The following is a 26,648-nucleotide window of genomic DNA, read 5'->3' as shown; positions in this document are numbered from 1 at the left end:
TATTCCCCTTGATATGTAATCTTTTTATATTTTATTTTCATTGTATGATAGTGTCATGTCAAACTACAAAACTATACATTGTAAACCTTAGGGCACAGTTCTAAAACATATTTCAGTGTTATTCCCTAGACTTGGAAATGTTGGATATTGACCACGGAATATTAACCTTTTAGACCAATACGGCTGAACTGGAAAAATGATGATCTCTAATATTTTTGGGATACGTCTTTTTAATATTATTCAACAGTTTGAAAAATATTTTTTATATATTTATATATTCTATTATTTATTTATATATTTATATATTCTAAAGTTTATCCAATATAAAATAAAATATTAAATTGTTGTAAAAGCTTTTCCAAAAAATATTAAATAGAGGCTAATATTGGAAAACTTTTACAATTCAATTATTTTGCGCTAAAATCTAGTATTTTATTCTTGGCAATTTTTAGGGAATTACTCTATTATTATGAACTTGCTGTTTTTTTGACTGGGAAAATTTTGCCTTTATCTTTTTGTTTATCATACACATTACTCAATGTACTGAGGCTCTATGCATGTGTGATAATAATATATTTTATACATTAGTCTTGAGTAATTTTAAATGTTTCTGTAATACATAATGTTACTGGTTCAAAAATGTATTCTGAAATTCCAATTTTTGAGTGCGTTTTTCTTTTTAAGATGTTGCAACTTTTTCTCTTTGTTTGTGTCTGTGCACATGTGTTTATATATAACAGAAGAGACACAAATAAATAGAAATCTTACTACTTGAAGTAATGCAAGATATCCTGCGCCGACGTTATCAAAGTTGATTTTCACATTTCTCCATCTGACCTCAGTGTAGTTTCTTGCAATCAAATCTTCACACATTGTTAGATTGTTCACATCCTCGGGTAAAAATCTGTCTCCAAGTGTCTCATTATAGCAATAGTAGTATTTGCCCGCAAACAAATTGACACCCATGATGCTGAAAATCAGCCAGAATATAAGGCAGACCAGCAACACATTCATAATGGATGGGATTGCACCAACCAAAGCATTGACTACCACCTGTATTGAATGGAGAGAAACACAAGTAATACAATCACAAGTTGGCATATTAAAATGTGTTGTTTTTGATAAGGGAATGTTTCGAGCTAAAGGCCACTAACAGGTATGTAGAACGTGAAGAAATCTTTGGATGCATTTTATTTTCCCTGTCTATTATCCTGTCTGCTCCTGATGGTGCATCATTTTTTTTGTTTGTTGTTTTCCTTCAGACTAAGTCATTAAATCTCATGTACTCTTAAGATAGCATCCTTCTAGAATGCTGTAAGGCTCTTTCAGAAAAAAAAAACTACTATTGAAGTGAAGGTTGGAGGCTGCAAACTTCATTTGCCCAATAAATACCTTCTCAAGATAGGCATACATAGTAAAATGTGTTAGTGTTCCCTGAGAAGTCAAGATGTTGCTAATATAGCTTGCAATGTGTACTGACAATACAAAATATTAAAATAAAGAAATTAGCAAGGTTATAAGGAACCTTGCTTGCCTTGAGCCTATCTTGTTCTCATTATGCTAAGGAAGTTGACATAGGAAGTAGAACATTGGCACTTGCAGAAGTACAAAGTCCAATGCTGTATTGTCAGATGAAAGTCTGCCTGAACATCATGGAAGCTGTTCTGAAACAACTTCTACGCAATGGCCATTCCTGCACTCCGGCAGTAGAATTACATAAAGGTGGGAGCCAAGAAATGTTTCCCTATTTTACCCTAGCATACATACTCCACAACACTTCCTTCTTGCATATTTAATGCATAAAAGGCTAGTGTTTATCTTTGCACTATTTTTTTTAGCGTTTCTGGGCTCTGACAACAATGATGTATAAGAGATGAATGAATTAATTTAAGCATTTTAAACTTTCTATCTTTGCATTGTTAGATGGGTAGATATGATATTGCTCATGCTTCAAAATGATCCTTGGCACCTAAGACCCTGACTCCAGTTCACCAGCTGTCCTTTCTTGCTCCACTTTTGGTAGGTACTAACCACTGCATCATAGGAACAGCCCACAAGACTTGTCTTTTTGGATATGCTCTGAACCAGTTATCTAGCCAACACTATTTTTCCCTTGTCAAAGATATCTTTGCTTGCCAATTGTTTCTGCTTCCAACACATGAAAGTCAAGAACTAACTGCTCCCTTGCGGCCTAAGATATCCCACCCCATTGACTCTTTTAACGACAGACTCAATGTTATTCACTTCACCTGTCAGTTGTTTTAATGTTGAGGCTGATCAGTGTTTATGTCAATATAGCAGCCAGGATATGCTGTTTGAAACCTGCCTTCATATCCATTTCTGTGTTCGGTGTATTTCCATACAATGTGTTACATTTCATGGGAATAGCTAATACCAAAGGATATCTCCACAAAATGTATGTCTTATTACATCTTGCTTAGGAAGATAATTACATTCAACTACATATTTCAGAGAATAATAATGTAGTATTATTTTTTTTTTGTAAGTCATAAAATATGTAGTTTTGGGGGGCAGGAATGAGTTGGATTGTAATATTTGCATAATACATTTCAACAATAAAGTTTCTAGTTCTGAACATTGTAATAAAGAACAGAATGAAAAATAATCGTGTGTGTGCTTTAAACATATTTGATAGATTGGGGCTCAAATAATCTGCCATTTCAAATACAAGTACAAACATGATACAATACATTAATAATGATGGGTAACCTAAAAAAAAAAAAAAAAAAAAAAAAACTGTGGCTAACTAAAATTCTACAAGGAAACGCATCACAAATCGATGAGAACGTGTTGAGTTAAACCCATATCAGCGAGTGGCCTTTAAGTAGACATTCCCAATGTGGTACATGGAAAAACATGGAATGATTTCTCTTGTAAAGGTTAGCAGTAGGTTAGTGTCAATATAGACTGCATTGGTGACTATACAGGTAATATATGCCTCAGGCAAATAGCTGAGCATGCATATTATGCAAGCTCAAGTTAAAATAAATAAATAAAAAAAAGAAATAAAAGCCATATTCCCTCTATTCACATCCAAGGACAAGATATTTCCCATTATAATGTCATATTTTAATGGCATTTTCTTGCACAATTTATGACCATTTCAGTAGCAAAGTGATCTATACACTGAATGCATTTCTCTATAAAGTTATAGTCTTTACAGAAAGTAATGGGAGTAGGTGATAGGCCCAAGATTTGGCACCAGTGCTAGTTGGTTAGGCACATCAGAAAATCATAGTAGAATAAATATTTCTTATCAGAATAAACAAAAAAAAAGGCACTCAGCGCAACATGACCACTACAGAGCATTGTAGTAGTTATGGTAACAGGTGTTGTTCCCCCATGCTGTCCCTATTAGGTTTTTATTCATTGGCAGAGAGCGTCAGCTGATGCTTTCAGCAAACAAATTCTGTCCAAAGAACTAATGCATAGAATTCTGTGTTCATTTTGTGTCTCTCTACTTCTAAACCAAAGCAAATAGTAATTAATTGATAGGGATGTCTATCTATCTATCTGTCTGTCTGGCTGTATGTCTGTCTGTCTGGTTAACTAACTTAACAAGAATAACAAAATATTTTTTTCAAAAACCTTGTCTATGTTTTGACAATCTATGGTTCCTGTGTGCATTTTGTTACTCCTGTATGAGGTGGTATATTTTGTCTTTTTTTCCTGCACTGGTATAAGTGTTTCGAAGTTGCACCATGTTCAGTAACATGAATCATAACTAGCTGCCAAACCAAAAGAAATATATTTTTTCCTCATGATAAGCAAATTATTTAAATCATTTATATGATTAACCTGACAAAGAATTGGGAACTTGGATTGAGCAACTTGTTGAAGGAGTAAATCAGTTTAGCCACTAATTAGCCATAGATTTGAACGTTTCTTTAATTTTATTAAAGAATTGCTTCCACTTTACTATTTCTATCCAAATTTAAATAACGAGTTTACACTTCCGCTTAGTGTAATATATCATCCTACAAATACTGTACATTTAAAAAAATGTATCTCAGTGGCTAGAGCAAATGATGCTAAATGTTAAATTGCATATTCTTAGCAATAATGTTCAATACGTCTATAGAATGAATGGGCTGTGGATGTTTCAGTTTACCCACCCTAAGAGAGGGAACATGGCTTTTATGTGAGATTGTGCATTGGCAGTTAATATATCGCATGCATGTTTCATAGCATTACAATCAATCCTAGATACACTGAAGAGAAATTGAATAGTAGTTATTTTTAAATGCTAACTAACATGAAAGCAGGAGGAGCCACCTTACATGTAGCATTTTAAAGCAAAGCTTGTGGCTGTTGTTTTGTACATATTTAGTATGTTCTTCTATAGAGCTTACTACACTAACAAATAACTATTAATAAACCTCATGGATTAGGAACGAAGGCACATTCATTTCCTTACTAACTTGTACTAATATGTAGCACTCAGAAAATCAGTTTTATTCTGTTTTACTTTCACTGGTCATTATAATTAATATAGTGAGGAACAGAATAAAATGATTGCTAAGTAAGTTCCTGGAAAAAATCATAGTCGAATCAGTAGAATTGACATAGATTAGTAAAGCAAAACCATATTGCCACTGCTTAAGAAAAAACAAAACAAACCAAAAAAAAAAAAACTATTTGTGGTTAATGTGTAGTGATACTTAACGGGAAATCTGACTATATTTAAAATGACAGCAGTATTAGAAAAGACATAAGGTTGGAGGAAAAGCCAAATATCTACGTTTAGATCAAAAGATCAAAAAATATTGTAACCAATTGTGCTCAACGACTTCTTATAATTAATGGAGAATCTATACAGATTGACAACTACATTCAAAAGGTAAAGGGATATCAGAATGTAATATAAGACCAGAAGAAACATTTAATTTACCAGTGAAACATTTAGGAGATTCACTTTTTTTTTATTGTTGTTTTATATTAAAAAGGCCCTACAACTAAGGGCCTTTTTTAAAAAAAAGATTTAAAAGTAACCCCTTCACTACCAACGTACATGAACCTTGTTTGTTTTATTTAACCCTGCACTGTAATGAAAAAGAAAATCTATTTTCATATTTTCCACTAACCTTCACCTACACTGTGGTGATCAACAGCTGACAACGAAGTTCCTCTGGTGAAACCCGGGCTTGAGTCCTGCAGGAACGAGTGGGAACGGCGTTCCTGCACTTTTTTCACAGTAGGAACGCCGTTCCCATTTGTAGTCCTGCAGACAGGGTGGGCGTGTCCATAAGGCGGCACAAGCGGCCCACTTAGGGAGCACCAGCCTGGAGGGCGCAAGATTGGAGTGACCGGCAGGAGGTGGGTGCACAGCGCTCCCTCCTACCAGTCACTCTGTGTAGCATGGCCTAGCGGAGCAGTGCGCACCACGGTCCGCGGTCCAGGAACTTCTGTTTCCTGTACCCGGCCGGACTGAAAGGAAGTACTCACTGAGATAGCACTTCCTGTTAGTCTGGCGGGCACAGGAAACTGAAGCTCCTCTACTGCGGTCTGCTCCGCTCGGCCACACTATTAAATATAGAGGTAGGAGACACACTAGGGACCAAGGTGGGAGAGTGGGGCACTGAGGGACGGGGGGGGGGGGGTGGGGGGTTAAGGAAGAATACTATGGGACGGGGAGGGAAGAACACTATGGGATGGGAGGGGGGAAAAACACTGTGGGACAGGGGAGGGGGTGGAAGAACACTATGGGACAGGGGATGGGGCGGTAAGGAAGAATACCATGGGACGGGGGGGAAAAACACCATGGGACAGGGGAAGGGGGGTGGTAAGGAACGCTATGGGACAGGGAGAGGGGTGGTGGTAAAGAACACTATGGGATGGGGGGGCGTGGAAGAACACTATGGGACAGGGGAGGGAGGGAAAGAACACTATGGGATGGGGAGGGGGTGGTAAGGAACACTATGGGATGAAGGGGTGGTAAGAAATACAATGAGATGGGGGTAGAAGAACATTATGGGAAGGGGGAGGGAAGGAAAGAACACTATGTAGGAGGAAGGGAAAGAACACTATGAGGGAGGGGAGGAAGAACACTATGGGGGAGGGGGGAAAGAATACTACACTATGGGGAGGGGGGAAGAACACCTAAAATAGGGAGGGGAGATGAACACTAGGGGGGAGAGAGAGGAACATTAAGGGGGGGCACTAAGGGGAGGGAAAGGAAAAGGAACACTGGGGTTCACTGGGGTCCACTGAGAGACAGGTAAGGGGAAGAAAGAGGAACACTAATGGACATGAAGGGGAGGAGAGAGGAACACTAAAGGACATGGAGGGGAGAGTGGCCCACTTTATTGCATAGTTAACTTATTTTGTTGTTACAACTATTCTATATTTATTCGTTTATTGCATAGTTAACTTATTTTGTTACAACTGTTCTAAATTTATTTATTTCTTGCATGTGAATTTTGGAGAAACTGGCACTTTACAATAAACGTTGCACGGTATTTTCTGAGAAATATAAATGCATGCGAGCATTTAATTATTTTTTGAGGTGTGGGGGGTGAGGGTGGATCTTGGGTGTGCTCCCACACTTTTTCCCCCCAGGACTTGACCCTTGGGTGAAACTAAATGAGTCCCTCTTCTCAGGGTTAAGGACTAAACATTACCTCAGTTTATTCACTGTATAAGAGTTTAAGAAAATAAATATGTGCAGAGCTCCTTAATGACATCAAATAGAAGGAAGAGATGGTGGAGAGATAATAATTGAGAGCTCTGGGTACATATTGTATCAAACTGTCATGCACTTTGGAATACATATGCCTAGTGTTTGTGAAATTGTTTATTTAAACAGTCACTCCACTGCCCAATACAAATAAATAAATAAATCACTATTTTATAGCTATATCCCCTAATGAAAACATGGATGTAATGCATTTTTTTTCCATTGGGGTATATCCAAGAACAACTTGCAAAAGCTGTAGTTCTCTCATCTGAAACTTTTACAAACCCTCCCCTTTCTCAGCAGCCCATACTTTATGTGGCTGTCCCATCACAGGCTTCCCAATGCAGCTCAATGAGAAGTCTTTGCAGGGCAGGTGCTCTGGGCAATTGCTTCCTCTTGAACTACACAAAACAGGAATTAACAGGAACGGTTGTCTCATTGACAGCCAGGAGGGTGTAACAAGGTAAATTTATAAATGTACTAATTTCTATTGAAACCTGCACTTTTTTAAAATTAAAAAAGGGGGCACACCATTAAAGCTAAAGTGCTTTAGGGATCCATAGTGTTAATTTAATGTATTCTGGCAATTTGGAAAACTGCATTCATAAAGATTTTATTCTATTCCTAACAAATACCCAAGGCTCTATGACTATTTTTATTTATACATTTTTGTAACAAGCCATGTAAGTTACCAAAGTCATACGTATGGTGCTGTTTGTAAACAATATTTCAGTGAATAGTGAACAGTTAAATAAAGTTTAAAATATTTTCAATATATATTTATATTTACATTTGACATTTCTAGTTATTCTAGTTATTAACAGTAAACTTTTAGTTTTTTTTAAATTTCTTTTGTCGAGATTTCAAAGAAATGGTACAATAATTTTAATTTAAAGAACATGGTAGTGAAGGGGTTAGGTTTCAGACATGGAGAAATGAAAGAATGGGCAAAATGACCACCACACATAAAGCTATGTGAAGGTGGGAGATTGCTCATTCAATGATCTGTACCCCTTTGGTAATGGTATTTGTGGGGAAAAGGGAAGCGTAACTTTTAAAACAAAAACCTTTTTATGTTTGTTATGGAAGAAGACGTGGGTATTCAACCTTTAATAAGACAACTTATACTCATAGTAGTGAGGTATAAAAACTGGCTCTACTTATTGCCAGGAGGGTGGAATTTTCCCTGGTAGGGTAAATTCGTGGGTGAGATACGTACTCACAGATACTGGTCCAAGCTCATGCAGTGTATGAGTACCTAGAGATCAGTAAGGAACACAGGTCCCTAATGATTATGCATATAGTATATCAGACTTTATCATCGTATAGTGGCCAGAGGACTGGCCAGGAGGGATATGGGCTAGAGTATGTGGGGATAGTGAGTAAACCTAGGTGGGTAAGGTACCCTTTTTAGTGACCACTCTGTTTCCCTTCCAAGGGTACCTTACCCACCTAGGTTTACTCACTATCCCCACATACTCTAGCCCATATCCCTCCTGGCCAGTCCTCTGGCCACTATACGATGATAAAGTCTGATATACTATATGCATAATCATTAGGGACCTGTGTAAATAAAAGTAAGTATGTATATAAACAGCACAAAAAAAGTATATCAAAAGAAATAAAATGTTTACATGTCTTCAGTAAAATTGGTAAAATGTCTCTTTCACCTCAGTTTAAGCATGATAACATTTACGTATATTGAACCTCTTATTTGTAACGCTCTCCTAGTTTGTTTTCTTTGGATCTGTTTGATGCTTACATACTGCACATATTAATTTCCACTTAGTTATCGTTTGCTTTTTTTTACCCCATTCTGTGATCTACAAACTTAAAAACATCTATCTATAAGTCTTAACATAATTTATGCTTTCATTATGTGACTGACTACTACCGGTTTAGGCAAACTGTTGCTTTTTGGCTGCTGTACTGGAATTCTATGATAGACTCTCACTAGTTTTGACTAAACAGCTGTGAAGCAGAAGGTTGAAAACCTAAACCTGAGGCATGCTAATTATATTTAAATATATTAATGGTATTAGTCATTTTAGCTAAAATCGCCCGCCAAATGGTTATATTACCAGAAGGTATTTATGGATACCACAATATTTTTTTTTCTTTGTAGTCATTAATTAGAAAAACATTTGATATTGAGTTTGTGTGTGCAAAAGGAAGTGTGTTGGCAAAATTGATTTTTTTCAATAGTATTCTTTTAAAATGATTCCAAATAGTGCAGCAAAAAATAGGTTCTCTGTGGTGCTACCTGAGAACTAGATTAGAGGATGCACTGTATTCTTGTGTATTTTAGGAAGCATTAGGCAAGACTGGTTTGATGCTTTGTTCCTACAGTTGCAGTGATAGGATAGGGTACTGTAAAAAGCATATAGACGTGGGAGGGAGTGAAAAGCTTTGCCGTCAGACAAGCCTTCCAGTCTCTAAAAGACTGGACTGAGAACAACAAGGTGCAACAAGATGAATTAAACCATAAGAAGACAGGCTATTGTAATGCATAATTAGACAAATTGGCACTTGCTCTTGAGGCAACCACTTGTACAGCTGAAAATTAAATTTCTGCTTTGCAATCCCAGTTACCCATATAACAGATATAACATGGTATGAAGATCAGATGAAAGGGGTTCAAATTCCTCTTCTTTGCACCTGGTGATTCTCCCTGTAGAGATATAGCAGGGGAAACCCTCTGGGTGCTGGAGACAAGCCAGGCCAAATGAGAACAGCCAATGTTACGATGTACTACGAATGGTATGTAGATTAGGGCCAGTTTTAATGTGATGAGGCAGCTGAATGTGACTCCCTTGTATTTGGGAGAGGGTGCAGGGATAAGGAAGTCAGCAGCTGCATCATGAATTTTGATTTTTTTTCAATCCGGTTTGATCAGTTCTAGCATGCTTTAAACTACTCCAAGTGCATGCAGAAGGATCAGCTGCTTTTGGCATCTTACCCTCATCCCTTCAAATCGTGACAAGGCTCTTAGGGGTCTCAAAGCTCTTAAGGTCCTAAGGGACTTAATGGCACCTAGTTCCGAGTAGCCCAAGGCATTAGCTATAAGGCTTACTAAAGAGACCTACACAGAAACAGAGAAGCAAAGAGAGGTTCCAGACTGTTAGAATCAATGTCTAACACTGTATGCACAGACTGGATTCAAGGCTGGGACCCCAGCTGCCTAAGTCACTTGACAGTATCGACCTGGAAGGAAACGTGGTTGAGAAAGGCATTAGAAGAAGTGGGAGAAATATATGAGTGCAAAGCAGGACCACATGGACAGAGAGTGAGGTCTGTTCAAGACGGAGCTGACAAAATTCTTACCCGGGCCCTTCACTGTCTGTTGGTTATTGATGCTCCGGTTAAATAAAGCCACACAAATTAAAGGTACCTGTGAGAAAGAATACAGATGAACATATACTGGGCATGCATCTATTTGCAAATAATTCAAGTGGAATTTTAGAAAATATTTATAAATTTTTTTTACATAGTGTCTATCCTCAAACAGTTATATAATGTATTAGAAATAAACCGCGCAGAGATTAACATTAAACTACTGGATGTATAGAAAATACAGCATCACAAAAAGTAGTCTTACTCTTAAAGGACTTCTTAGGTCCTTGTGAATCATGCATAATATAGTATTTGATTTACTTAGTGTAAAAGTAAAGCATGGCTTTATTACCATGCTATGCATATTTTTGTGTAAGCATATTACTGAACAAATTACATTAAAAGTTGCATTAATTTATTACATATCTTTTCTGCATATTAAGCAATTTCACCTTTACACTCGTACTGACTTGACATCGTTAGCAAATTCTCTGAGAAATACCTGTAGGAGAGCAATACATTAAATATGCATTCTTCTGCAATTTGGAACTGTATTAGTAATGTCTCTATTTGAATGTCATATGCATTGAGTAATATCTTTTTTCATGGCTGTATTAAAGGAGAGGTACAAAAGTTTGTCAAAATGAAACAAACTACCGTAATGTTATAAAAGGAAATGAAAATCCCTTTCCATCTTTCTTCATCGATCCCCCAATATATAGGGTACACAAAAAATGGTGCCCTGGTGTTTTAAATGTCTTCATCTTTTTTAAGAGGTTAAAAAAAAAAAAACTAAAACATTTATGAATTTATTACATATAGTACACAGTCGAGGCATCATTAAGTGATAATTCTGCTTCACGAATTAATATAGATTAAAAAAACAACAATAAAAAACAAGTGTTATACATTCAAAACCCACTGTTCAAAGTCACCAGAAGTAAAAAAAAAAAAAAAGTTAAACCAATGCACACTGAATACAAATACTGTAATTTTAATCAGATATAATCACATGTTACGGTTCTACCTTTCTACTCCTAATCATCGTGATTGGGATGACCTTCTTGAAACTTTGGAAAACAACTCAAACAAACTTGCACAATAAAATGTACATTTTAAAAAATCAGATTAGTATCCAGTTTGCTTGTTCTAGCACTAGCACAGTCTGTTTCCAAATGCTGAATCCAAATTTGAATTAAGTGACAGTGACAGTGGTCATTTAACTAATAATTATTTTTTTTTAAATATCAGCTACAATTACCTTGGGGTGGATGCAGGGATAATACAGCAGGTTTGGAGTTTATAAATGTAGGTTTCTATAATACAAATAATAATTCTTTCATTGATTTGGTATAATACTGTGATTCATAAGGATGGACAAAGTGAGTGGTATAGGGCAGGAGTTTGTGAAGGGCATAAGTCAATATAATTTGGAGTGGCTATAAACGTTAACTTTGGACTGAAGCCCCATCACTTCATTTAGCCACTCGAATTTACCCTCAAGAATATTTTTTTTATATTTTAACATGTTAATAGACTTGTACATTAACATTAAAATATTAATATTTTTCTGCAGAATATTTCTGCTTTTCAGATTTTACTCCAAATCCAGGAACGATAGATCTGTAAACTAGGCTGAGAATAAATTTCGAGGCTTATAATCTATCCCTTATTAAAATTAGGCGAATCAACCAGCCGCGTAAACATTCTACACAACAACTTAGTTAACCAAGTTAAATGTAACCTTAATCAGACATTTCTTTGAGACTTTGTGTTGTTAAAGACATATCAATTAAATATAAATATATGCAGGCAAAAATGCCCAATTGAGAATTACATTGTTTGCACACCTGGAAAAAAAAGTAATGTTAGAAGTTTTTATTAGTTATCAGTTAATTCAAAGCTTAAAACAAGAAAATAATACATACATCAACAATGAGAAAGTCGAGCCAGCACCAGGCATTGGTGAAGAATTTAACGAATCCATACGCCAGCCACTTCAGTAACATTTCCAGGATGAAAATGTAAGTAAATACTTTATCTGCATACTCAAGGATGGTTCGAATTGTTTTTCGTTGTTCTATGTAAATATCTTCGAAGGCCTATTATAAATAAATGAAACAATATGAATAACAGTTAAATGTGTGTATTTGAAATATTACATCAAAATGAAGGTCTGGCATAAAATGTATACTTTACTTATTACCTCTTCATACAACTAAAAGGAGGTTTTCTTTTAAGGAGGTAAGGGGGTATAGAGGGGGCTGTGCTGGACTACTGTTATGAGCCCTTGAGAAAGGCGTAATTTTTCGCCGAAACGCGCGTTGGGCTATGGGTATTTAATTACCATTGTTATACAATTTTGCATCCTGCTTTTGGTAGCTTTGCTACCACTACATGCTAAATATTAGGGATTCCACTTATACTATATACTTTATTTTTGCCAGCTGAATCCCTGCTACTCACTAAGCAGCCTGCTTTCATGTAGGATTATCTATCTTGAATGTCATCCTTTTGTTTTCCATTATACTTACCTCTTCCTGTCCTTTCGATTTCTTAAAACTTGAGACATTTTTTTGGGACAGTTTGAACTGGTATACTCTATACCTAGGTGTATGATCCTGGTTTGTACCTGAGGATCATGTTTCACCAGGGGAACTTCAGGTTGTATTTTATACGTTTTGTTCCACCTATTTGGAAATTTTTATATACACACCGGCCCATTTTCTATAGAATTTTGATGATGCAGTTGGCTGTTTTTTGCTGTTAACGTTTGATTATATTATGGCCACTATCAATATTTCTTAAGACCCACTGCATCTATCTATCAAGTACACGTAATTTGCGGCTGGAGTCTATATCTCTAACTGTGTTTTTTGTCCATATTGACTGTTTTGATCAGTCTTATGTACCTAGGCAAGTGGTGCTACCTTTACTAATTACTTATTAAAATTGTTTATTATTTTTCCGTGGTTAGCACCGTGTCTTTGAGACATTTTTAATGTGATTTGTATATATTGCTCCACTGGGGTATTGGTTATGTAGGGATTTACTATCTGGTTAGGAGAGTTATCTCCCTCATTTCCTTTACTTTGTATTCTATGTAGTATTTAGGGTCAAGCCCTGTTTATACCCCTGTAACCCGCCCTTGTGTATTTTTTACCTGATTTTTTTCAGGTTTTGGAATACACTCTTTTCTTTTTATATTTCTTTTATAGGTAGTTGTGCTAGGAGCTCCTGACTCCCATCTTCCTATAGGATCCCTCACACTAAATGACATTACAGGGAAGATGCCCGATAACATCCTCCTACCTTTCACATGCTCTCTCTTAACTTTCTATAACAACAACAAATGCTGCTAATGCAACAAATTATACAGCTGATAAAAAGAATAAGATACCCAAGCGTTTACTTTTTGGGATCTTTACACCAGTGTAGACACACCAGTAGTGTCCAAATGACTTAATCCTAATAATAATAACAGGAAAGATTCACCTAATCCACAATAAAGTGGACGAGGTAAAAGCTGGAAAAATGTAATCAGTATCCTGAGGTAAATGGGATCACAGTCCACTCTGCATGCACCAATACATACACAAATTACATTTATATCCAGTGCAAGTGAAATATACTAGCCGTGCAAGGCTCCTCTTCTACCTAGTATAGATAATGGATAACCATTGGATTATCCAGACAGGTGCTTAAAATATTAATATACAAGCTTTTTTAATTAGGCTTATTTGTAGCACTTTTGATAACCGTTTGTAGGTAAGTAGTGCACTGGAAAATAAACCAGTGTACCAAGGTAGACAAGGGGTTAAACCATAGTATTAGTGTTAAAAAAACAGGGATTAATTAGAGGTTAAACCATAGTCCTGTCCGAATAAAGCAGCAAGTTAATAGTAGCTTCGTTAGTCCTTGGTAGGTAAATAGTGCACTGGAAAAGTATACCATTGTACCCAGGTAGACAAGGGGTTAAAGCATGGTCTAAGTGTTAAGTAAAAGAGATTGACTAAAGGTTAGACCATAGTACTATCCAAGTGAAACATGAATAAACATAGATTGGATAATAGAGTACTATAGTATATTCAGCTACAACCTTAAATATCCACACACACAAAAAAAAGTACAATTTACAGGAAAGTGATATAGGAAGTAGGTTGAGCATAAAACAGTAAAGTGTAGTAAAGCCTCTCTCCCTGTTAAACTGAATGGATAGGTAGAGGAGTAAAAGAATAAAGGAGTGAAAAATAAAAACATTTAAAATAAAATAAAAAAACTAGTGAGTGAGGCATGTCTATAAATCAGATAGACATACTACAGTGCATTTTTCACACACAAACGGCACTTACACTGACAATATAATTGTTGTGATACGTTTTATGGTTTTGAAACACTAATATTTGTGTTCAGCGAAGTCTCCTTCGCTGGTTTGATGGTATTTTCATAAGTTACAGTGTCAAATATAAGGCTTGTGTTTTAGTTTGATCACATTGAAATTCGCCAGATTGGTTGCGTTGCCTTTGTGACCGTATGGTAGCCCAGGAATGAGAATTACCCTGATGATGGCATACCATTTGCAAAAGTAGACAACCCAAGGTATTGCAAATGGGGTATGTCCAGTCTTTTTTAGTAGCCACTTAGTCACAAACACAGGCCAAAATTCAAATTAGTTTTTTGCATTTTTTTTACACACAAACAAATATTAACACTAACTTTGGCCAGTGTTTGTGACTAAGTGGCTACTAAAAAAGACTGGTCATACCCCATTTGCAATACCTTGGGTTGTCTACTATTGTAAATGGTATGCCATCATGAGGGTAATTCTCATTCCTGGGCAACCATGCGGTCTCAAAGGCAACGTAACCAATCTGGCGAATTTCAATGTGACAAAACTGAAAAATGTAACATGCTATATTTGACCCTGTAATGTCCCCAAACACCATAAAACCTGTACATAGGGGATACTGTTTACGAGACATTGCTGAATACTAATATGTGAATTTTATTGCAGTAAAAGCAAACAGTATTATGACATTACAGTTACTATGTCATGCAGAACTAAAACAACTTTTTCATTTTTCACATTGTTTTATATTGTATTCATATTAAATTATGTTTCATAGCTAAATATTTGATGTTAAATGGAAGCCCTACTTCTCCTGAATAAAATTATATCTAATAAGTGTGGGTGCACTTAATGTGAAAGAGATGAATTACAGTTGAACAGACATATAGTCAAATTCCAAGTTTTGTTTACGTTTCATTTTATGGTCCACAGGTGCCATCCAGTGGTAATCTAGCAAACTGTTTATGAACAGCTAACCCTTTCCTTACTATGTTCAGGGCCGTCTTTAAGGAGGGGCAAACGGGGCAGCTGCCCTGGGCCCAGTTACTCATGGGGGGCCCAAAGCAGCTGCCCCGTGGGCCCCGCCGCCTGCATTAAAAAAATATTTCCCTACCTAATGGGCCCGCGGTGCTAGTATCGCAGCTGCACCGGGGCCCGCACACTAAGGGGCCCACCGGGTGGCCCATACACTTAGGGCCACCCAGTGAGCATGTTCCAGCAGGGGTCCGGTCGGCGCTGTGGCCCTTTAACAGCACGACCGGGCCCTTGCTTAACGGCTGCATGGGAGGAAGTGACGTCCGCGAATCACTTCCTCCCACCTCACAGACATCGGGCCGCACGGGAGGTTGCTGAGCCAGGATCCAGAGAGCAGGGGGAGCAAGCAGAGCCAGACCCCCAACTCACAACTACCCCAGCCAGCACACTGGACCCCAGGGAAGGAAGCCTCTTGCAAAGGTAGGAAACTGAAGAGTGTCTGTCTGTCTGTCTGTGTGTGCCAGTATGTCTGTCTGTGTGTGTCAGTATGTCTGTCTGTGTGTGCCAGTATGTTTGTCTGTGTGTGTGTCAGTATATCTGTCTGTGTGTGTCAGTATATATGTCTGTGTGTGTGCCAGTATGTCTGTGTGTGTGTCAGTATGTCTGTGTGTGTCAGTATGTCTGTGTGTGTCAGTATGTCTGTGTGTGTCAGTATGTCTGTGTGTGTGTGTGTGTGTGTGTCTGTATGTATGTCTGTGTCAGTATGTCTGTGTGTGTGTGTGTCAGTATGTATGTCTGTGTGTCAGTATGTCTGTGTGTGTGTCAGTATGTCTGTGTGTGTTGAATGCAACACCGCCACCCCACACTGCCACTGTCACAACTCACCGCCACTGTCACCCCACAATGTCACTGTCACCCCACACCGCCACAGTTTCACATAAAGTAAAATATAAGGGGAGTTGGAGGCTTTCCATATTAATGCATTCTTTGCTATGTTATAAATTGTTTGTTTTTCTGACAATCAGATGAGAAACACGGATTTATCAAACCAGGAAACTGGGGAAACTGAGAATAAATTGCAAAGTTTAGGCTGAAATACCCAGACCGCGTAAAAATTCTATATCTCAGTTACATAATTGAGTGTGTCAGTATGTATGTCTTTGTGTGTGTCAGTATGTCTGTGTGTGTGTCAGTATGTATGTATGTCTGTGTGTGTGTGTGTCAGTATGTATGTGTCAGTCAGTATGTCTGTGTGTCAGTTTGTATGTCTGTGTGTGTGTCAGTATGTATGTCTGTATTTTGTCAGTATGTATGTATCTGTGTGTGTGCCAGTGTCTATACCTGTGCATGTATCTGTATGTAGCCAATGTGTGTATCTACATGTGTGTCAGTGTTTGTATCGGCATTTGTCATGTTATGTATCTGTGTGTCTGTATGTTGTCATTGTGTGTGTCTGTGTATCTGTATGTTGTCAGTGTATCTGTGTGTGTGTCAGTGTGTGCATCTGTGTCTCTGCATGTGTGCCAGGTTGTGTGTCTGTATGTGTGTGTGTCAGTGTGTGTAAATGCGTCTGTATAGCTGCATCTGTATGATTGTGTATATCTGTGTATCTGCAAGTGTTTCTCTGTGTGTATGTGTATCACAGTGTGTGTGTGTTTGTGACAGTGCATGTGTATTTGTGCATACATCTCAGCATTCAACACTACACTCAAATACACACCTGCATTCAAACTTCAACACTACATATAAACACACCTCTTTTTTAAACAACAACATTATATATAAACACACCAGTGTATTCATAAACCAACAATACACATAACTTGCATTTAAATGCCATCTCCACATACAAACACACCCCTACATTCACACAAACATACTCCATACAAAAACATGCTTACACTCAAACACACAAATACTGCTCAGTGCTAAATACAACCCTGCATGCATGGGAAAATGGCAGCACCCCAGCTGTCAAAGCATTGTTGGAGTTGCATGACAGATGGGAATCTACCTTTTGCCCCCTCTTGCCCAAATAATTCATGCACCAGAGCCCTCTCTACTTTATGTCTGCGTTGGGGTGGGGGGCATGATTGCATGCCAGGGAGGGGACGACAGGGTTCAGGGGGCCCAAGCAAATGTTTGCCCAGGGTCCAATCCATATTAAAGACGGCCCTGACTATGTTAGGTGCCTGTGGTCCTTTCGGTCAGAGTTGATAAATTAACCCCTTAAGGACAGAGCTTCGGAAGCTTGTCTTTCACTTTGTGACAACGGCATTTTTTGCTGTTTGCGTTCAACTCCAATTTGCATTTGACTAATTTATTGCACCGACGCATATTATATACCGTTTTTTAAAGGACAGAAAGGGCTTTCATTTGATGTAACATATATATATATATACACATGCTTATTTATTATAAAAAAAATACAGAAAAATGCAAAAAAAATGAAAAATTTTGATTTTTTTTACAGTTTTTGCAATAATAATGTGTGCCTAATTAGTGCAGGTTAAGGAAAGTAATTAAAAATAAATTCATTTAGTTGTTCTGATTTACAGAATATATAATGTGTCTGGGATTTTCAGTTTTTTTTGGTAGTTACAGGTCACAAAGCACAAGGAGTAAAATAAACTTTTAATATGGAGCGATTTTAGAATTTGGTATGTTTGTCTTGTAAGCTTTATAGCCATAAAAGAAAACAAAATTGCCATACAAAAGTATATATTTATATAAAGTAGACACCACAGGCTATTTACCTAAGGTTGTTTTGACACTTTCTACGTAGCCATTTTACCGCCAACCTCTGCTAAATATTGGAGTAAAATTGTGTTTTTTGGGGAGTTTTCGCACACAAACTTATAACAAAGAACTTCTCATGTGTATTTTGTAAAGTTGGTGTGTGCTATTCCTGTACAAATTTTTATTATGTGTTCAGTTACTTCTGCTGAGTACAACGGTACCCCCATTGTATGTCTTTGGCACAATTTCGTGAAGCTACAGTGCCATATAGGAGACCTGTCCTTTTCAGTATTCACAGTAGAATTTTGAGAGACGGATTTAATGAGCCTATGCTTCCATTTGGGGTATTATAACAGTTTGACTGTTCAAAAAAACCCACAAAGGCCTACCATTTGTAAAAGTAGACACCCCAGGGTATCTCATAAGGTGCATATTGTGCCTTAACATGGCCCCATTTTTTTACCATTACATGCCAAAGTATGTGGTAAAAAATAATTTTGTGCATTTTTTACATCCGGATTGCATTTTTGCTGGGCATTTTGTATATTTCATATGTGCCACTAAGTTCAAACCCCCCAAATTATGCTCAGCTAAGTCTTCTGAGTAAAAGGACACCCCCATTGTATGTCTATGGCACTATTTCGTGAAGCTACAGTGCCATACAGGAGACCTGTCCTTTTCAGTATTCACAGTAGAATTTTGAGAGACGGATTTAATGAGCCTATGCTTCCATTTGGGGTATTATAACAGTTTGACTGTTCAAAAAAAACCCACAAAGGCCTACCATTTGTAAAAGTAGACACCCCAGGGTATCTCATAAGGTGCATATTGTGCCTTAACATGCCCCCATTTTTTTACCATTACATGCCAAAGTATGTGGTAAAAAATAATTTTGTGCATTTTTTACATACGGATTGCATTTTTGCTGGGCATTTTGTATATTTCATATGTGCCACTAAGTTCAAACCCCCCAAATTATGCTCAGCTAAGTCTTCTGAGGAAAAGGACACCCCCATTGTATGTCTATGGCACTATTTCGTGAAGCTACAGTGCCATATAGGAGACCAAGCCATATCAGTTTTTACCGAACTTTGAATTTTGACGCTGGGCCTATGTGCAATTTCCAAGCATCTTCGCAGGTTTTAAATTTAAATTACCCCACAAAGGCCTACCATTTCTTAAAGTAGACACCCCAGGGTATTTCAAAAGGCATATTTTGAACCTTTGCGTGGGATCATTTTTCCGCTAGCGTGTACCAGGTGTAGTGGTAATAAGCGTTTTTTTTCTGCCTTTTTGACACACAAAGTGAGTTTGCACAGTATATTTTGCAAACCTTATGTGTACCACCACTGTATAATACTTCATATGTTGCTCAGCTATGTCTGCTGAGTACAAAAATACCCCCGTATGTACCTTTGCCAGGTATATGTGGACATCGGAGGGGCACATTTGGGACACAGCCATTCCATTTTTTTTTTAAACTTTACATTTTTACGCTGTGCCCATGTCCCATTTTAGAGTATTTTACCAGGCTATATAAACCAAATACCCCATAAAGCCATACCATTTCTTAAAGAAGACATCCCAGGGTATTTTAAAAGGCATATTTTGAACCTTAGCGTGGGATCATTTTTCCGCTAGCTTGTACCAGGTGTAGTGGTAATGAGCGTTATTAAATGTATTTTTTTACTTTTTAAACCTTTTTTTACTTTTTAAAACTTTTTTTTAAACTTTTGTTTTGCTTATTAATTTTTTTAAAGTTTCCTAAACTTTCGTAAAACTTTTTTTTTACAGATTTAACATTTTTCTAAGCTTTTTTTTTTACGTTAACCCCTAACTAGCAGTAAGCAGCACTAACAGTAAATTCCCCATTTTCCCATAACTCCCACCCACCCCAGCTAGCAAAATATTTAATTATACAATATTTAAATTAGTTAATTAAATAAATTTAACCCCTGAGGGTTAAAAAATAAATAAAAGTTAATCGTCAGGGGTTAAAAAAAAATTAGATCACAGTATAATACTGTGATCTGTATTTTGATCACTGTAGGCAGTGATCGACTGGCAGGGAAGGGGTTAATTTTTATTTGGACTGGGTAAAGGGTTTATTTCTTTACATTTTTTACTTAAACGTTATTAAAACTTTTTTTAACTTAATTTTTTAACTTTTTAAAGCTTATTTTTAAACTTTTTTTAACGTTAACCCCTAGTTAGCCTAATACTAAATCCCCCAATTCCCCACTAACTTCCACCCTCCCCAGCTAGCTAAATTTATAACTTTAAAATATTTAAATTAATTAATAAAATAAATTTAACCCCTGAGGGTTAAAAAAAATAATAATTAACCCTCAGGGGTTAAAAAAAAAAATCAGATCATAGTAATGTAATCCCTGCCAATTGATCACTGTAGTCAGTGATCAATTGGCAGGGAAGGGGTTAATTTTATATTAAAATGGGTAAAGGGGGGTGGGATTCTAATTGAACTTTATTTTTTTAACACCAGGGGGAAGGATCAACACTGATCCGTCTCCCTGCACTTCACACTGAACCCGGAAGTGCTGGGAGGCGGAGGTGAGTATAGAGAGCACATGTGCCCGCTCTGGCATGCTGTCAGAGCGGGCACATGTACTTGGGCAGCCGGATCCGGTGCTCCCGGTCTGCCTCTAATGCAGAGGCAGACCGGAGCACCATTAACCCCACGATCGCGGCGATCTGGGGTTAATTTTAACGGCTGACGGACGAGGTCCGTCACTCGTCGTTAAGGCAATCCCCTGAGTGACGGACCTTGTCCGTCACTCATCGTTAAGGGGTTAAAAGTTCATACTTTGCAATTATCATGCTAACGTATACCGGTTCTGAAAATATTTGGACATGTGTGGACTAAGGGTATATATTTTTTATAAAAAAAATACTTTTTTTCACATCATTTTTAGTTTGTCATTCTGATAACGTGTTTCAGGATGCAAGGCTTTATGCTAATTTTTGGCATGAACAAACATATCCCTCACATAGTAGACAATTATACCGCTATACATTAATTCTTACATTATTTTTCTTTTAAAATAATTTCTATAGAAATCAGCGTTACAACTATACTTACCAGGGCACCACTGCTTAACAAAATCATGAAGATAATAAACGTTTCAAACCAGTTGTGTTCAACTATGAGAAAGCAGGTTTTACGCAAGGTCCACCAAGTTTTTCCCAGTCCATCTTCTACGCTGACTTGACAAATTTTGAAACGAGCAACACAGCCTTCAAGGAAAAACACATTCATACAGAATATGGTAAATATAAATTAAATCAATGGTAGGAAATAAAAAAATAGGTACAAGATATCTCAATTTCATGCACGCTAACTATGTAAGTAAACACACTGCTCTTCTTAACTGTGTTTTCATACTACCTAAACCTAGTCCATCTGTGTGTTACTGCATTAGACACAGGGCCGGCCTTAGGGGTGTGCGAGCTGTGCGGCCGCACAGGGCGCCATGGAGCAGGGGGCGCCGAGCGGTCGCACAGCCGGCCGGGATTTAAAAAAAAAAAAAAAAAAATGTTTACATTTGCAGCGGGGGCGGAGCTTACCGTGCGGCGGGGGCGGAGCTAAAAGCGCCGGAAAACTGCTGCAGGGGAAGCAGGAAGGAGTCCCTGCTTCCCCACCAAACAGTCACCAGGAGCTACACTGTCTCCACAATGAACTCCACAGGTAACTGTGTGCTTGTCATGTGAGTGTGACTCTCTGCCTGTGTGTATTACTGTCTGTGTGTGTGTATATGACTGTCTGCCTCTGTGTGTCTGTGTGTATTACTGTCTGTGTGTGTGTGTATATGACTCTCTGGCTGTGTGTATTACTGTCTGTGTGTATCACTGTCTGCCTATGTGTGTCTGTGTGTATGACTGTCTGCCTGTGTGTGTGTATTACTGTCTGTGTATGTGTGTGTGTGACTGTCTGCCTCTGTGTGTCTGTGTATATGACTGTCTGCCTCTGTGTGTCTGTGTGTATGACTGTCTGCCTGTGTGTGTGTATTACTGTCTGTGTGTGTGTGACTGTCTGCCTCTGTGTGTCTGTGTATATGACTGTCTGCCTCTGTGTGTTTGTGCGTATGACTGTCTGCCTGTGTGTGTGTATTACTGTCTGTGTGTGTGTGTATGACTGTCTGCCTCTGTGTGTATGACTGTCTGCCTGTGTGTGTCTGTGTGTATGACTGTCTGCCTGTGTGTGTGTATTACTGTCTGTGTCTGTGTGTATGACTGTCTGCCTGTGTGTGTGTGTATTACTGTCCGTGTCTGTGTGTATGACTGTCTGCCTCTGTGTGTGTCTGTGTGTATGACTTTCTGCCTCTGTGTGTATGACTGTCTGCCTGTGTGTGTCTGTGTGTATGACTGTCTGCCTGTGTGTGTGTATTACTGTCTGTGTGTGTGTGTGTGTGTATGACTGTCTGCCTCTGTGTGTATGACTGTCTGCCTGTGTGTGTCTGTGTGTATGACTGTCTGCCTGTGTGTGTGTATTACTGTCTGTGTCTGTGTGTATGACTGTCTGCCTGTGTGTGTGTATTACTGTCCGTGTCTGTGTGTATGACTGTCTGCCTCTGTGTGTGTCTGTGTGTATGACTGTGTGTATTACTGTCTGCCTCTGTGTGTGTCTGTGTGTATTACTGTCTGTGTCTGTGTGTATGACTGACTGTCTGCCTCTGTGTGTCTGTGTGTGTGTGTGAGACTGTCTGCCTTTGTGTGTCTGTATGACTGTCTGCCTGTGTGTGTGTGGATGTCTTCCTGTGTGTGTGTATGGCCGTCTGACTCTGTGTGTGTGTGTGTGTGTGTCACATACAACCAATACACGCATATCACACACTGTTAATACACCCATTACAAATATCACACATAGCATACATATCACACACAGTCATCACACCTACTATCACATACACAGACAACACAAACATTACAGCATACATGGATGACGGGGGGGGGCGCTGTGAAGATTTTTCGCACAGGGCGTCTAAATGCCTAAGGCCGGCCCTGATTAGACAGTATCAAATGCAATAAAATAAAAATCTAGTGATAATGAGGCCCTGAACACATGTAATTGATCAACAAAGTCCATTATGTTTGTTAAAAATCACAAGTGAGGGGGGCGGAGCTTGGTAACGAACCAGACCATACCCATGCAAAATCCGCACAATATCGGAGCACCTTGCAACCATCTAGCCCCACACATAGCTAATCCAGATTGGGGAAATCCTGCTGCATCACCAGATGCCCTTTTTATACTCCCCAAAACAGCCAAAGCCAAAACGCAGGCCTTGGGCCTACTACAATCCGGCATACTGCGACCTTGAACCTCCTGAGCGGGACATACTATGGAGAAACGGTTGAACCGTGGCCACAACACATGGAGCTTACCACTCCTTCCATCGGGCGCAAATCTCAGAAACTTCTGCTCGGAGCTGCAACAGAACAGTGGGACATCACTCCAGACAAAAGAGCGGCTGCGGGGAGCCTACCCTCCTCGAAATCTCTCACAATCTCATTATTACATTATTAATAAATGCTTAAAAATGCAAACTATAGGAACATCGCCTATGCAGTTAAGTTATAATCACTAGTTGTGGTCAGCTCCATTTCCTCTACAATGAGGTTAATGGCAAATGAAACAGAAGAATCTTTCAGTCTGCACAAATCATACATCTGTGGCTTGGCTTTATTCTAGATAGAAAATGACTAATTTATTATTAAAGATAGACAAATCTCCCCACATAGATTTACAGTGAGTAGAGTACTACTCACTAGAGTACTAGAGTAATACATTAATAATAAGCATATTAAAGGAACACGCTAAGCCTGCTCAATCCGTTTGATTACTTTACCAAGACAGGGTATCAGGGTAATCTTGACACCATAACCTTTAAAGCAGGTTGTAGTGGTTATGATGCATTACGTTTGTTCCATTAAGAGTTTTAACTGTCTGAGTATTAAATTAGGAACACTAGCTACACTATACGTTCATATAATAATCACAGAAGAGCTATATGCTGCCAGTTTCATGTGAAACTCCACTGACTAAGCATTAAAAAGTTTACAAATATATGGCAGTGTGACCAAAGACTAAATTGTTTTATAGTGTCAAAAGCTTAGTTCAAAACAAATACACACCCTCTGTAAAGCAGTTATCGGGATCTAGATATTCTTCTGGTACGTCAACGGGTACCTCTTCTTCTTCTGGCTTTATGTCAATTGTGCTTCCTTCTGAAGAACTTGTGTCATCAAGTTTCTGAATAGGGAAAAAACTAAATTATCACTGGTAGACATGAAGGTAAATAAGTATCTTAAAAAAACCAAAACATAAATGGAAACACGACTATATTTGGTAGTTCAGAAGAATTATAGTAAAGTCTAATAAAACAGTGGTTTCTAATTTCACAAACTGATCAGTGTTTAAATGTAAACTTTGCCCTTACATTAAACTTTTTTTTAAAACTGGGAATATAGTATCTTAGATGTGCCTAGATACGAATCTCATAAAACTCAGGCTACTATACAACTTTATTGAGGAATTCTGTGATTATATTTAAAAAAAAAAAAAAGATACAGTTTTACTAGATAGGTACTCAGTATGTATAGTACACAGCTTTATTAACTAGATGAGCATCACAATTGCAATGCTAAGAATAATTAAGAAAATGCTTATTTAAAGGAATACTGTGGGCAATATAACTAATTCATTTAATAGTGCCTGGAGCTCCCATTTTAGTTTTAACCCATTTCTAAGAAGTATGACACCGAATTAAAGTCCCTGGCCTCCCACAACCCAGTCTCTACTGGAGATATGGCTAAGGAACAGATTACACAGTTCTTTCTAGCAATACCAATCCACACATACAATGGGAGCTGTGATAGGCTGAGACTCGTACAGGGATAGTTTACACATATTTCAATTTCTAATGCAGAGTTAAGGTTAGTTTCTGAAAACGTAGGTAAAATACAAAGTTGCCGTTAATACAATATTTAGATGTTATGGGTTTTTAGCTGGTCGATAACATTTTGCAAAATCAAAACATTATTTATTTACTAGTCTTTACATCCAGCCCATTAATTTTTAATTCCTTTAAAATGTATGATGGGAAGCTGATCCATTATCCACATCTTTCAGTCACTCCTCATTCATTGTGATTATTTAATTACTGCATCACTGATGTACTGTTATTACAGAAAAGCCACAGCTGATACATTTATTAAAATGTTCTGATTGGTAAGGGCAACTTACGTCCTTGCTTCCATCATCATCACTGCTGAAATCCTCTGTGTTAAGATTTTCAAAATCAGACTCCCCGACTGCAATTGGCACTTTGACTGTTAGGTTTGGGTTATTTATGAAAGACATATGGTCCTCGTCGATTATATATTTTTCCACACTACTTCCAATACCACTGGTGGTGCCATTTCCATTTTTTTGGTAATCTATATCTCTGTTGATATCAGCTCCGGTGTGATTAGCTAAGCAGTTAATTTTTCTTTCATACATGTCATCCAATGGCTTCACCTCATCTGCATCTTTCTTTTTGAAGTACTTCTGCATAAAGTCATGTGCTCTCAGTTTAATCCAAGCTACGCCCTTTTTAATGCGAATGACCGATATCTGAAGGTTGTTCATTTCACCGTCGTCATCAGTGGCGGCCAGATTATCAGCACTGAAGGAGCTCAGTAGCAAAGCAAGGAACAAATTCAGCACCTGTAAAGGTGAGGATTGCCTTTAGTGGAACAAGTATGCAACATCCGTAAATGTTAGATATGTCTCAGAAGTAATTTTGTTTGGGTTTTTGTAGGCAAGATTACCTGCCCGCCAACCACCACCAACAAGTTCCCAAAAAGCAATAATAATGTTAAGAATATCAAATGAATGGAATGTGATAGTTTTAAAACAATCATGGAAAAACTTATACCACATACAATAAAAAGGTTTTGTGTATTTCATGTGAATAAATCAAGGTACTGTAACTACTCACCACTAAATTACCAATGACCATCACCATCATGAATACAATGAGACACATTCCTTGTCCTGCAACCTCCATACAGTCCCACATAGTTTCAATCCACTCTCCACATAACACACGGAAAACGATCAGAAAAGAATGGAAAAAATCATTCATGTGCCACCGAGGTAAAACACAATCAGGATTAATCTTGCAAACACAGTCCTTATAGCTTTTTCCAAATAATTGCATCCCCACCACAGCAAAAATGAACACGATGATGGCCAGGACCAAGGTCAAGTTACCCAAGGCACCGACAGAATTTCCAATGATTTTTATCAGCATGTTCAAGGTTGGCCAGGATTTGGCTAGTTTGAAGACTCTCAACTGTAATTAATAAATGTAACAAAAGATATTTCAAAGTTTTGCACAGTATTGTTTTATGCTATTTTACCTTATCTAAATAAGACAATTTAAACTATACATTCATGCTTTCAGGTCATGGGGGAAAAAAGCAACTTAAAATCACTTATTTTATATCACAATTTCTATACAAATATGTTATTTAACCCTTTCACTGAGT

The 26,648-nt window shown here is 37.8% G+C and overlaps 1 protein-coding gene across 1 annotated transcript in view; it reads right to left on the bottom strand.

Moving 5' to 3' along the window:
• SCN8A (sodium voltage-gated channel alpha subunit 8) overlaps positions 1-26,648 on the bottom strand; it is a 143,490-nt gene that overhangs the window by 5,588 nt on the left and 111,254 nt on the right. The window contains exons 16-22 of the mRNA XM_063428129.1: positions 26,096-26,452; positions 25,357-25,821; positions 24,246-24,363; positions 21,193-21,347; positions 11,959-12,132; positions 9,657-9,779; positions 769-1,053 (exon numbers count right to left, since the gene is read on the bottom strand). Of these exons, the coding sequence (XP_063284199.1) occupies positions 769-1,053; positions 9,657-9,779; positions 11,959-12,132; positions 21,193-21,347; positions 24,246-24,363; positions 25,357-25,821; positions 26,096-26,452 (1,677 nt within the window). The remainder of the gene's footprint in view (positions 1-768; positions 1,054-9,656; positions 9,780-11,958; positions 12,133-21,192; positions 21,348-24,245; positions 24,364-25,356; positions 25,822-26,095; positions 26,453-26,648) is intronic.

Source organism: Pelobates fuscus, chromosome 1 (genome assembly GCF_036172605.1).
Source record: "Pelobates fuscus isolate aPelFus1 chromosome 1, aPelFus1.pri, whole genome shotgun sequence".
Classification (NCBI taxonomy): domain Eukaryota; kingdom Metazoa; phylum Chordata; class Amphibia; order Anura; family Pelobatidae; genus Pelobates; species Pelobates fuscus.
The sequence above is the reverse complement of the archived record's forward strand: the minus strand, read 5'-3'. Positions and strand labels throughout refer to the sequence as shown.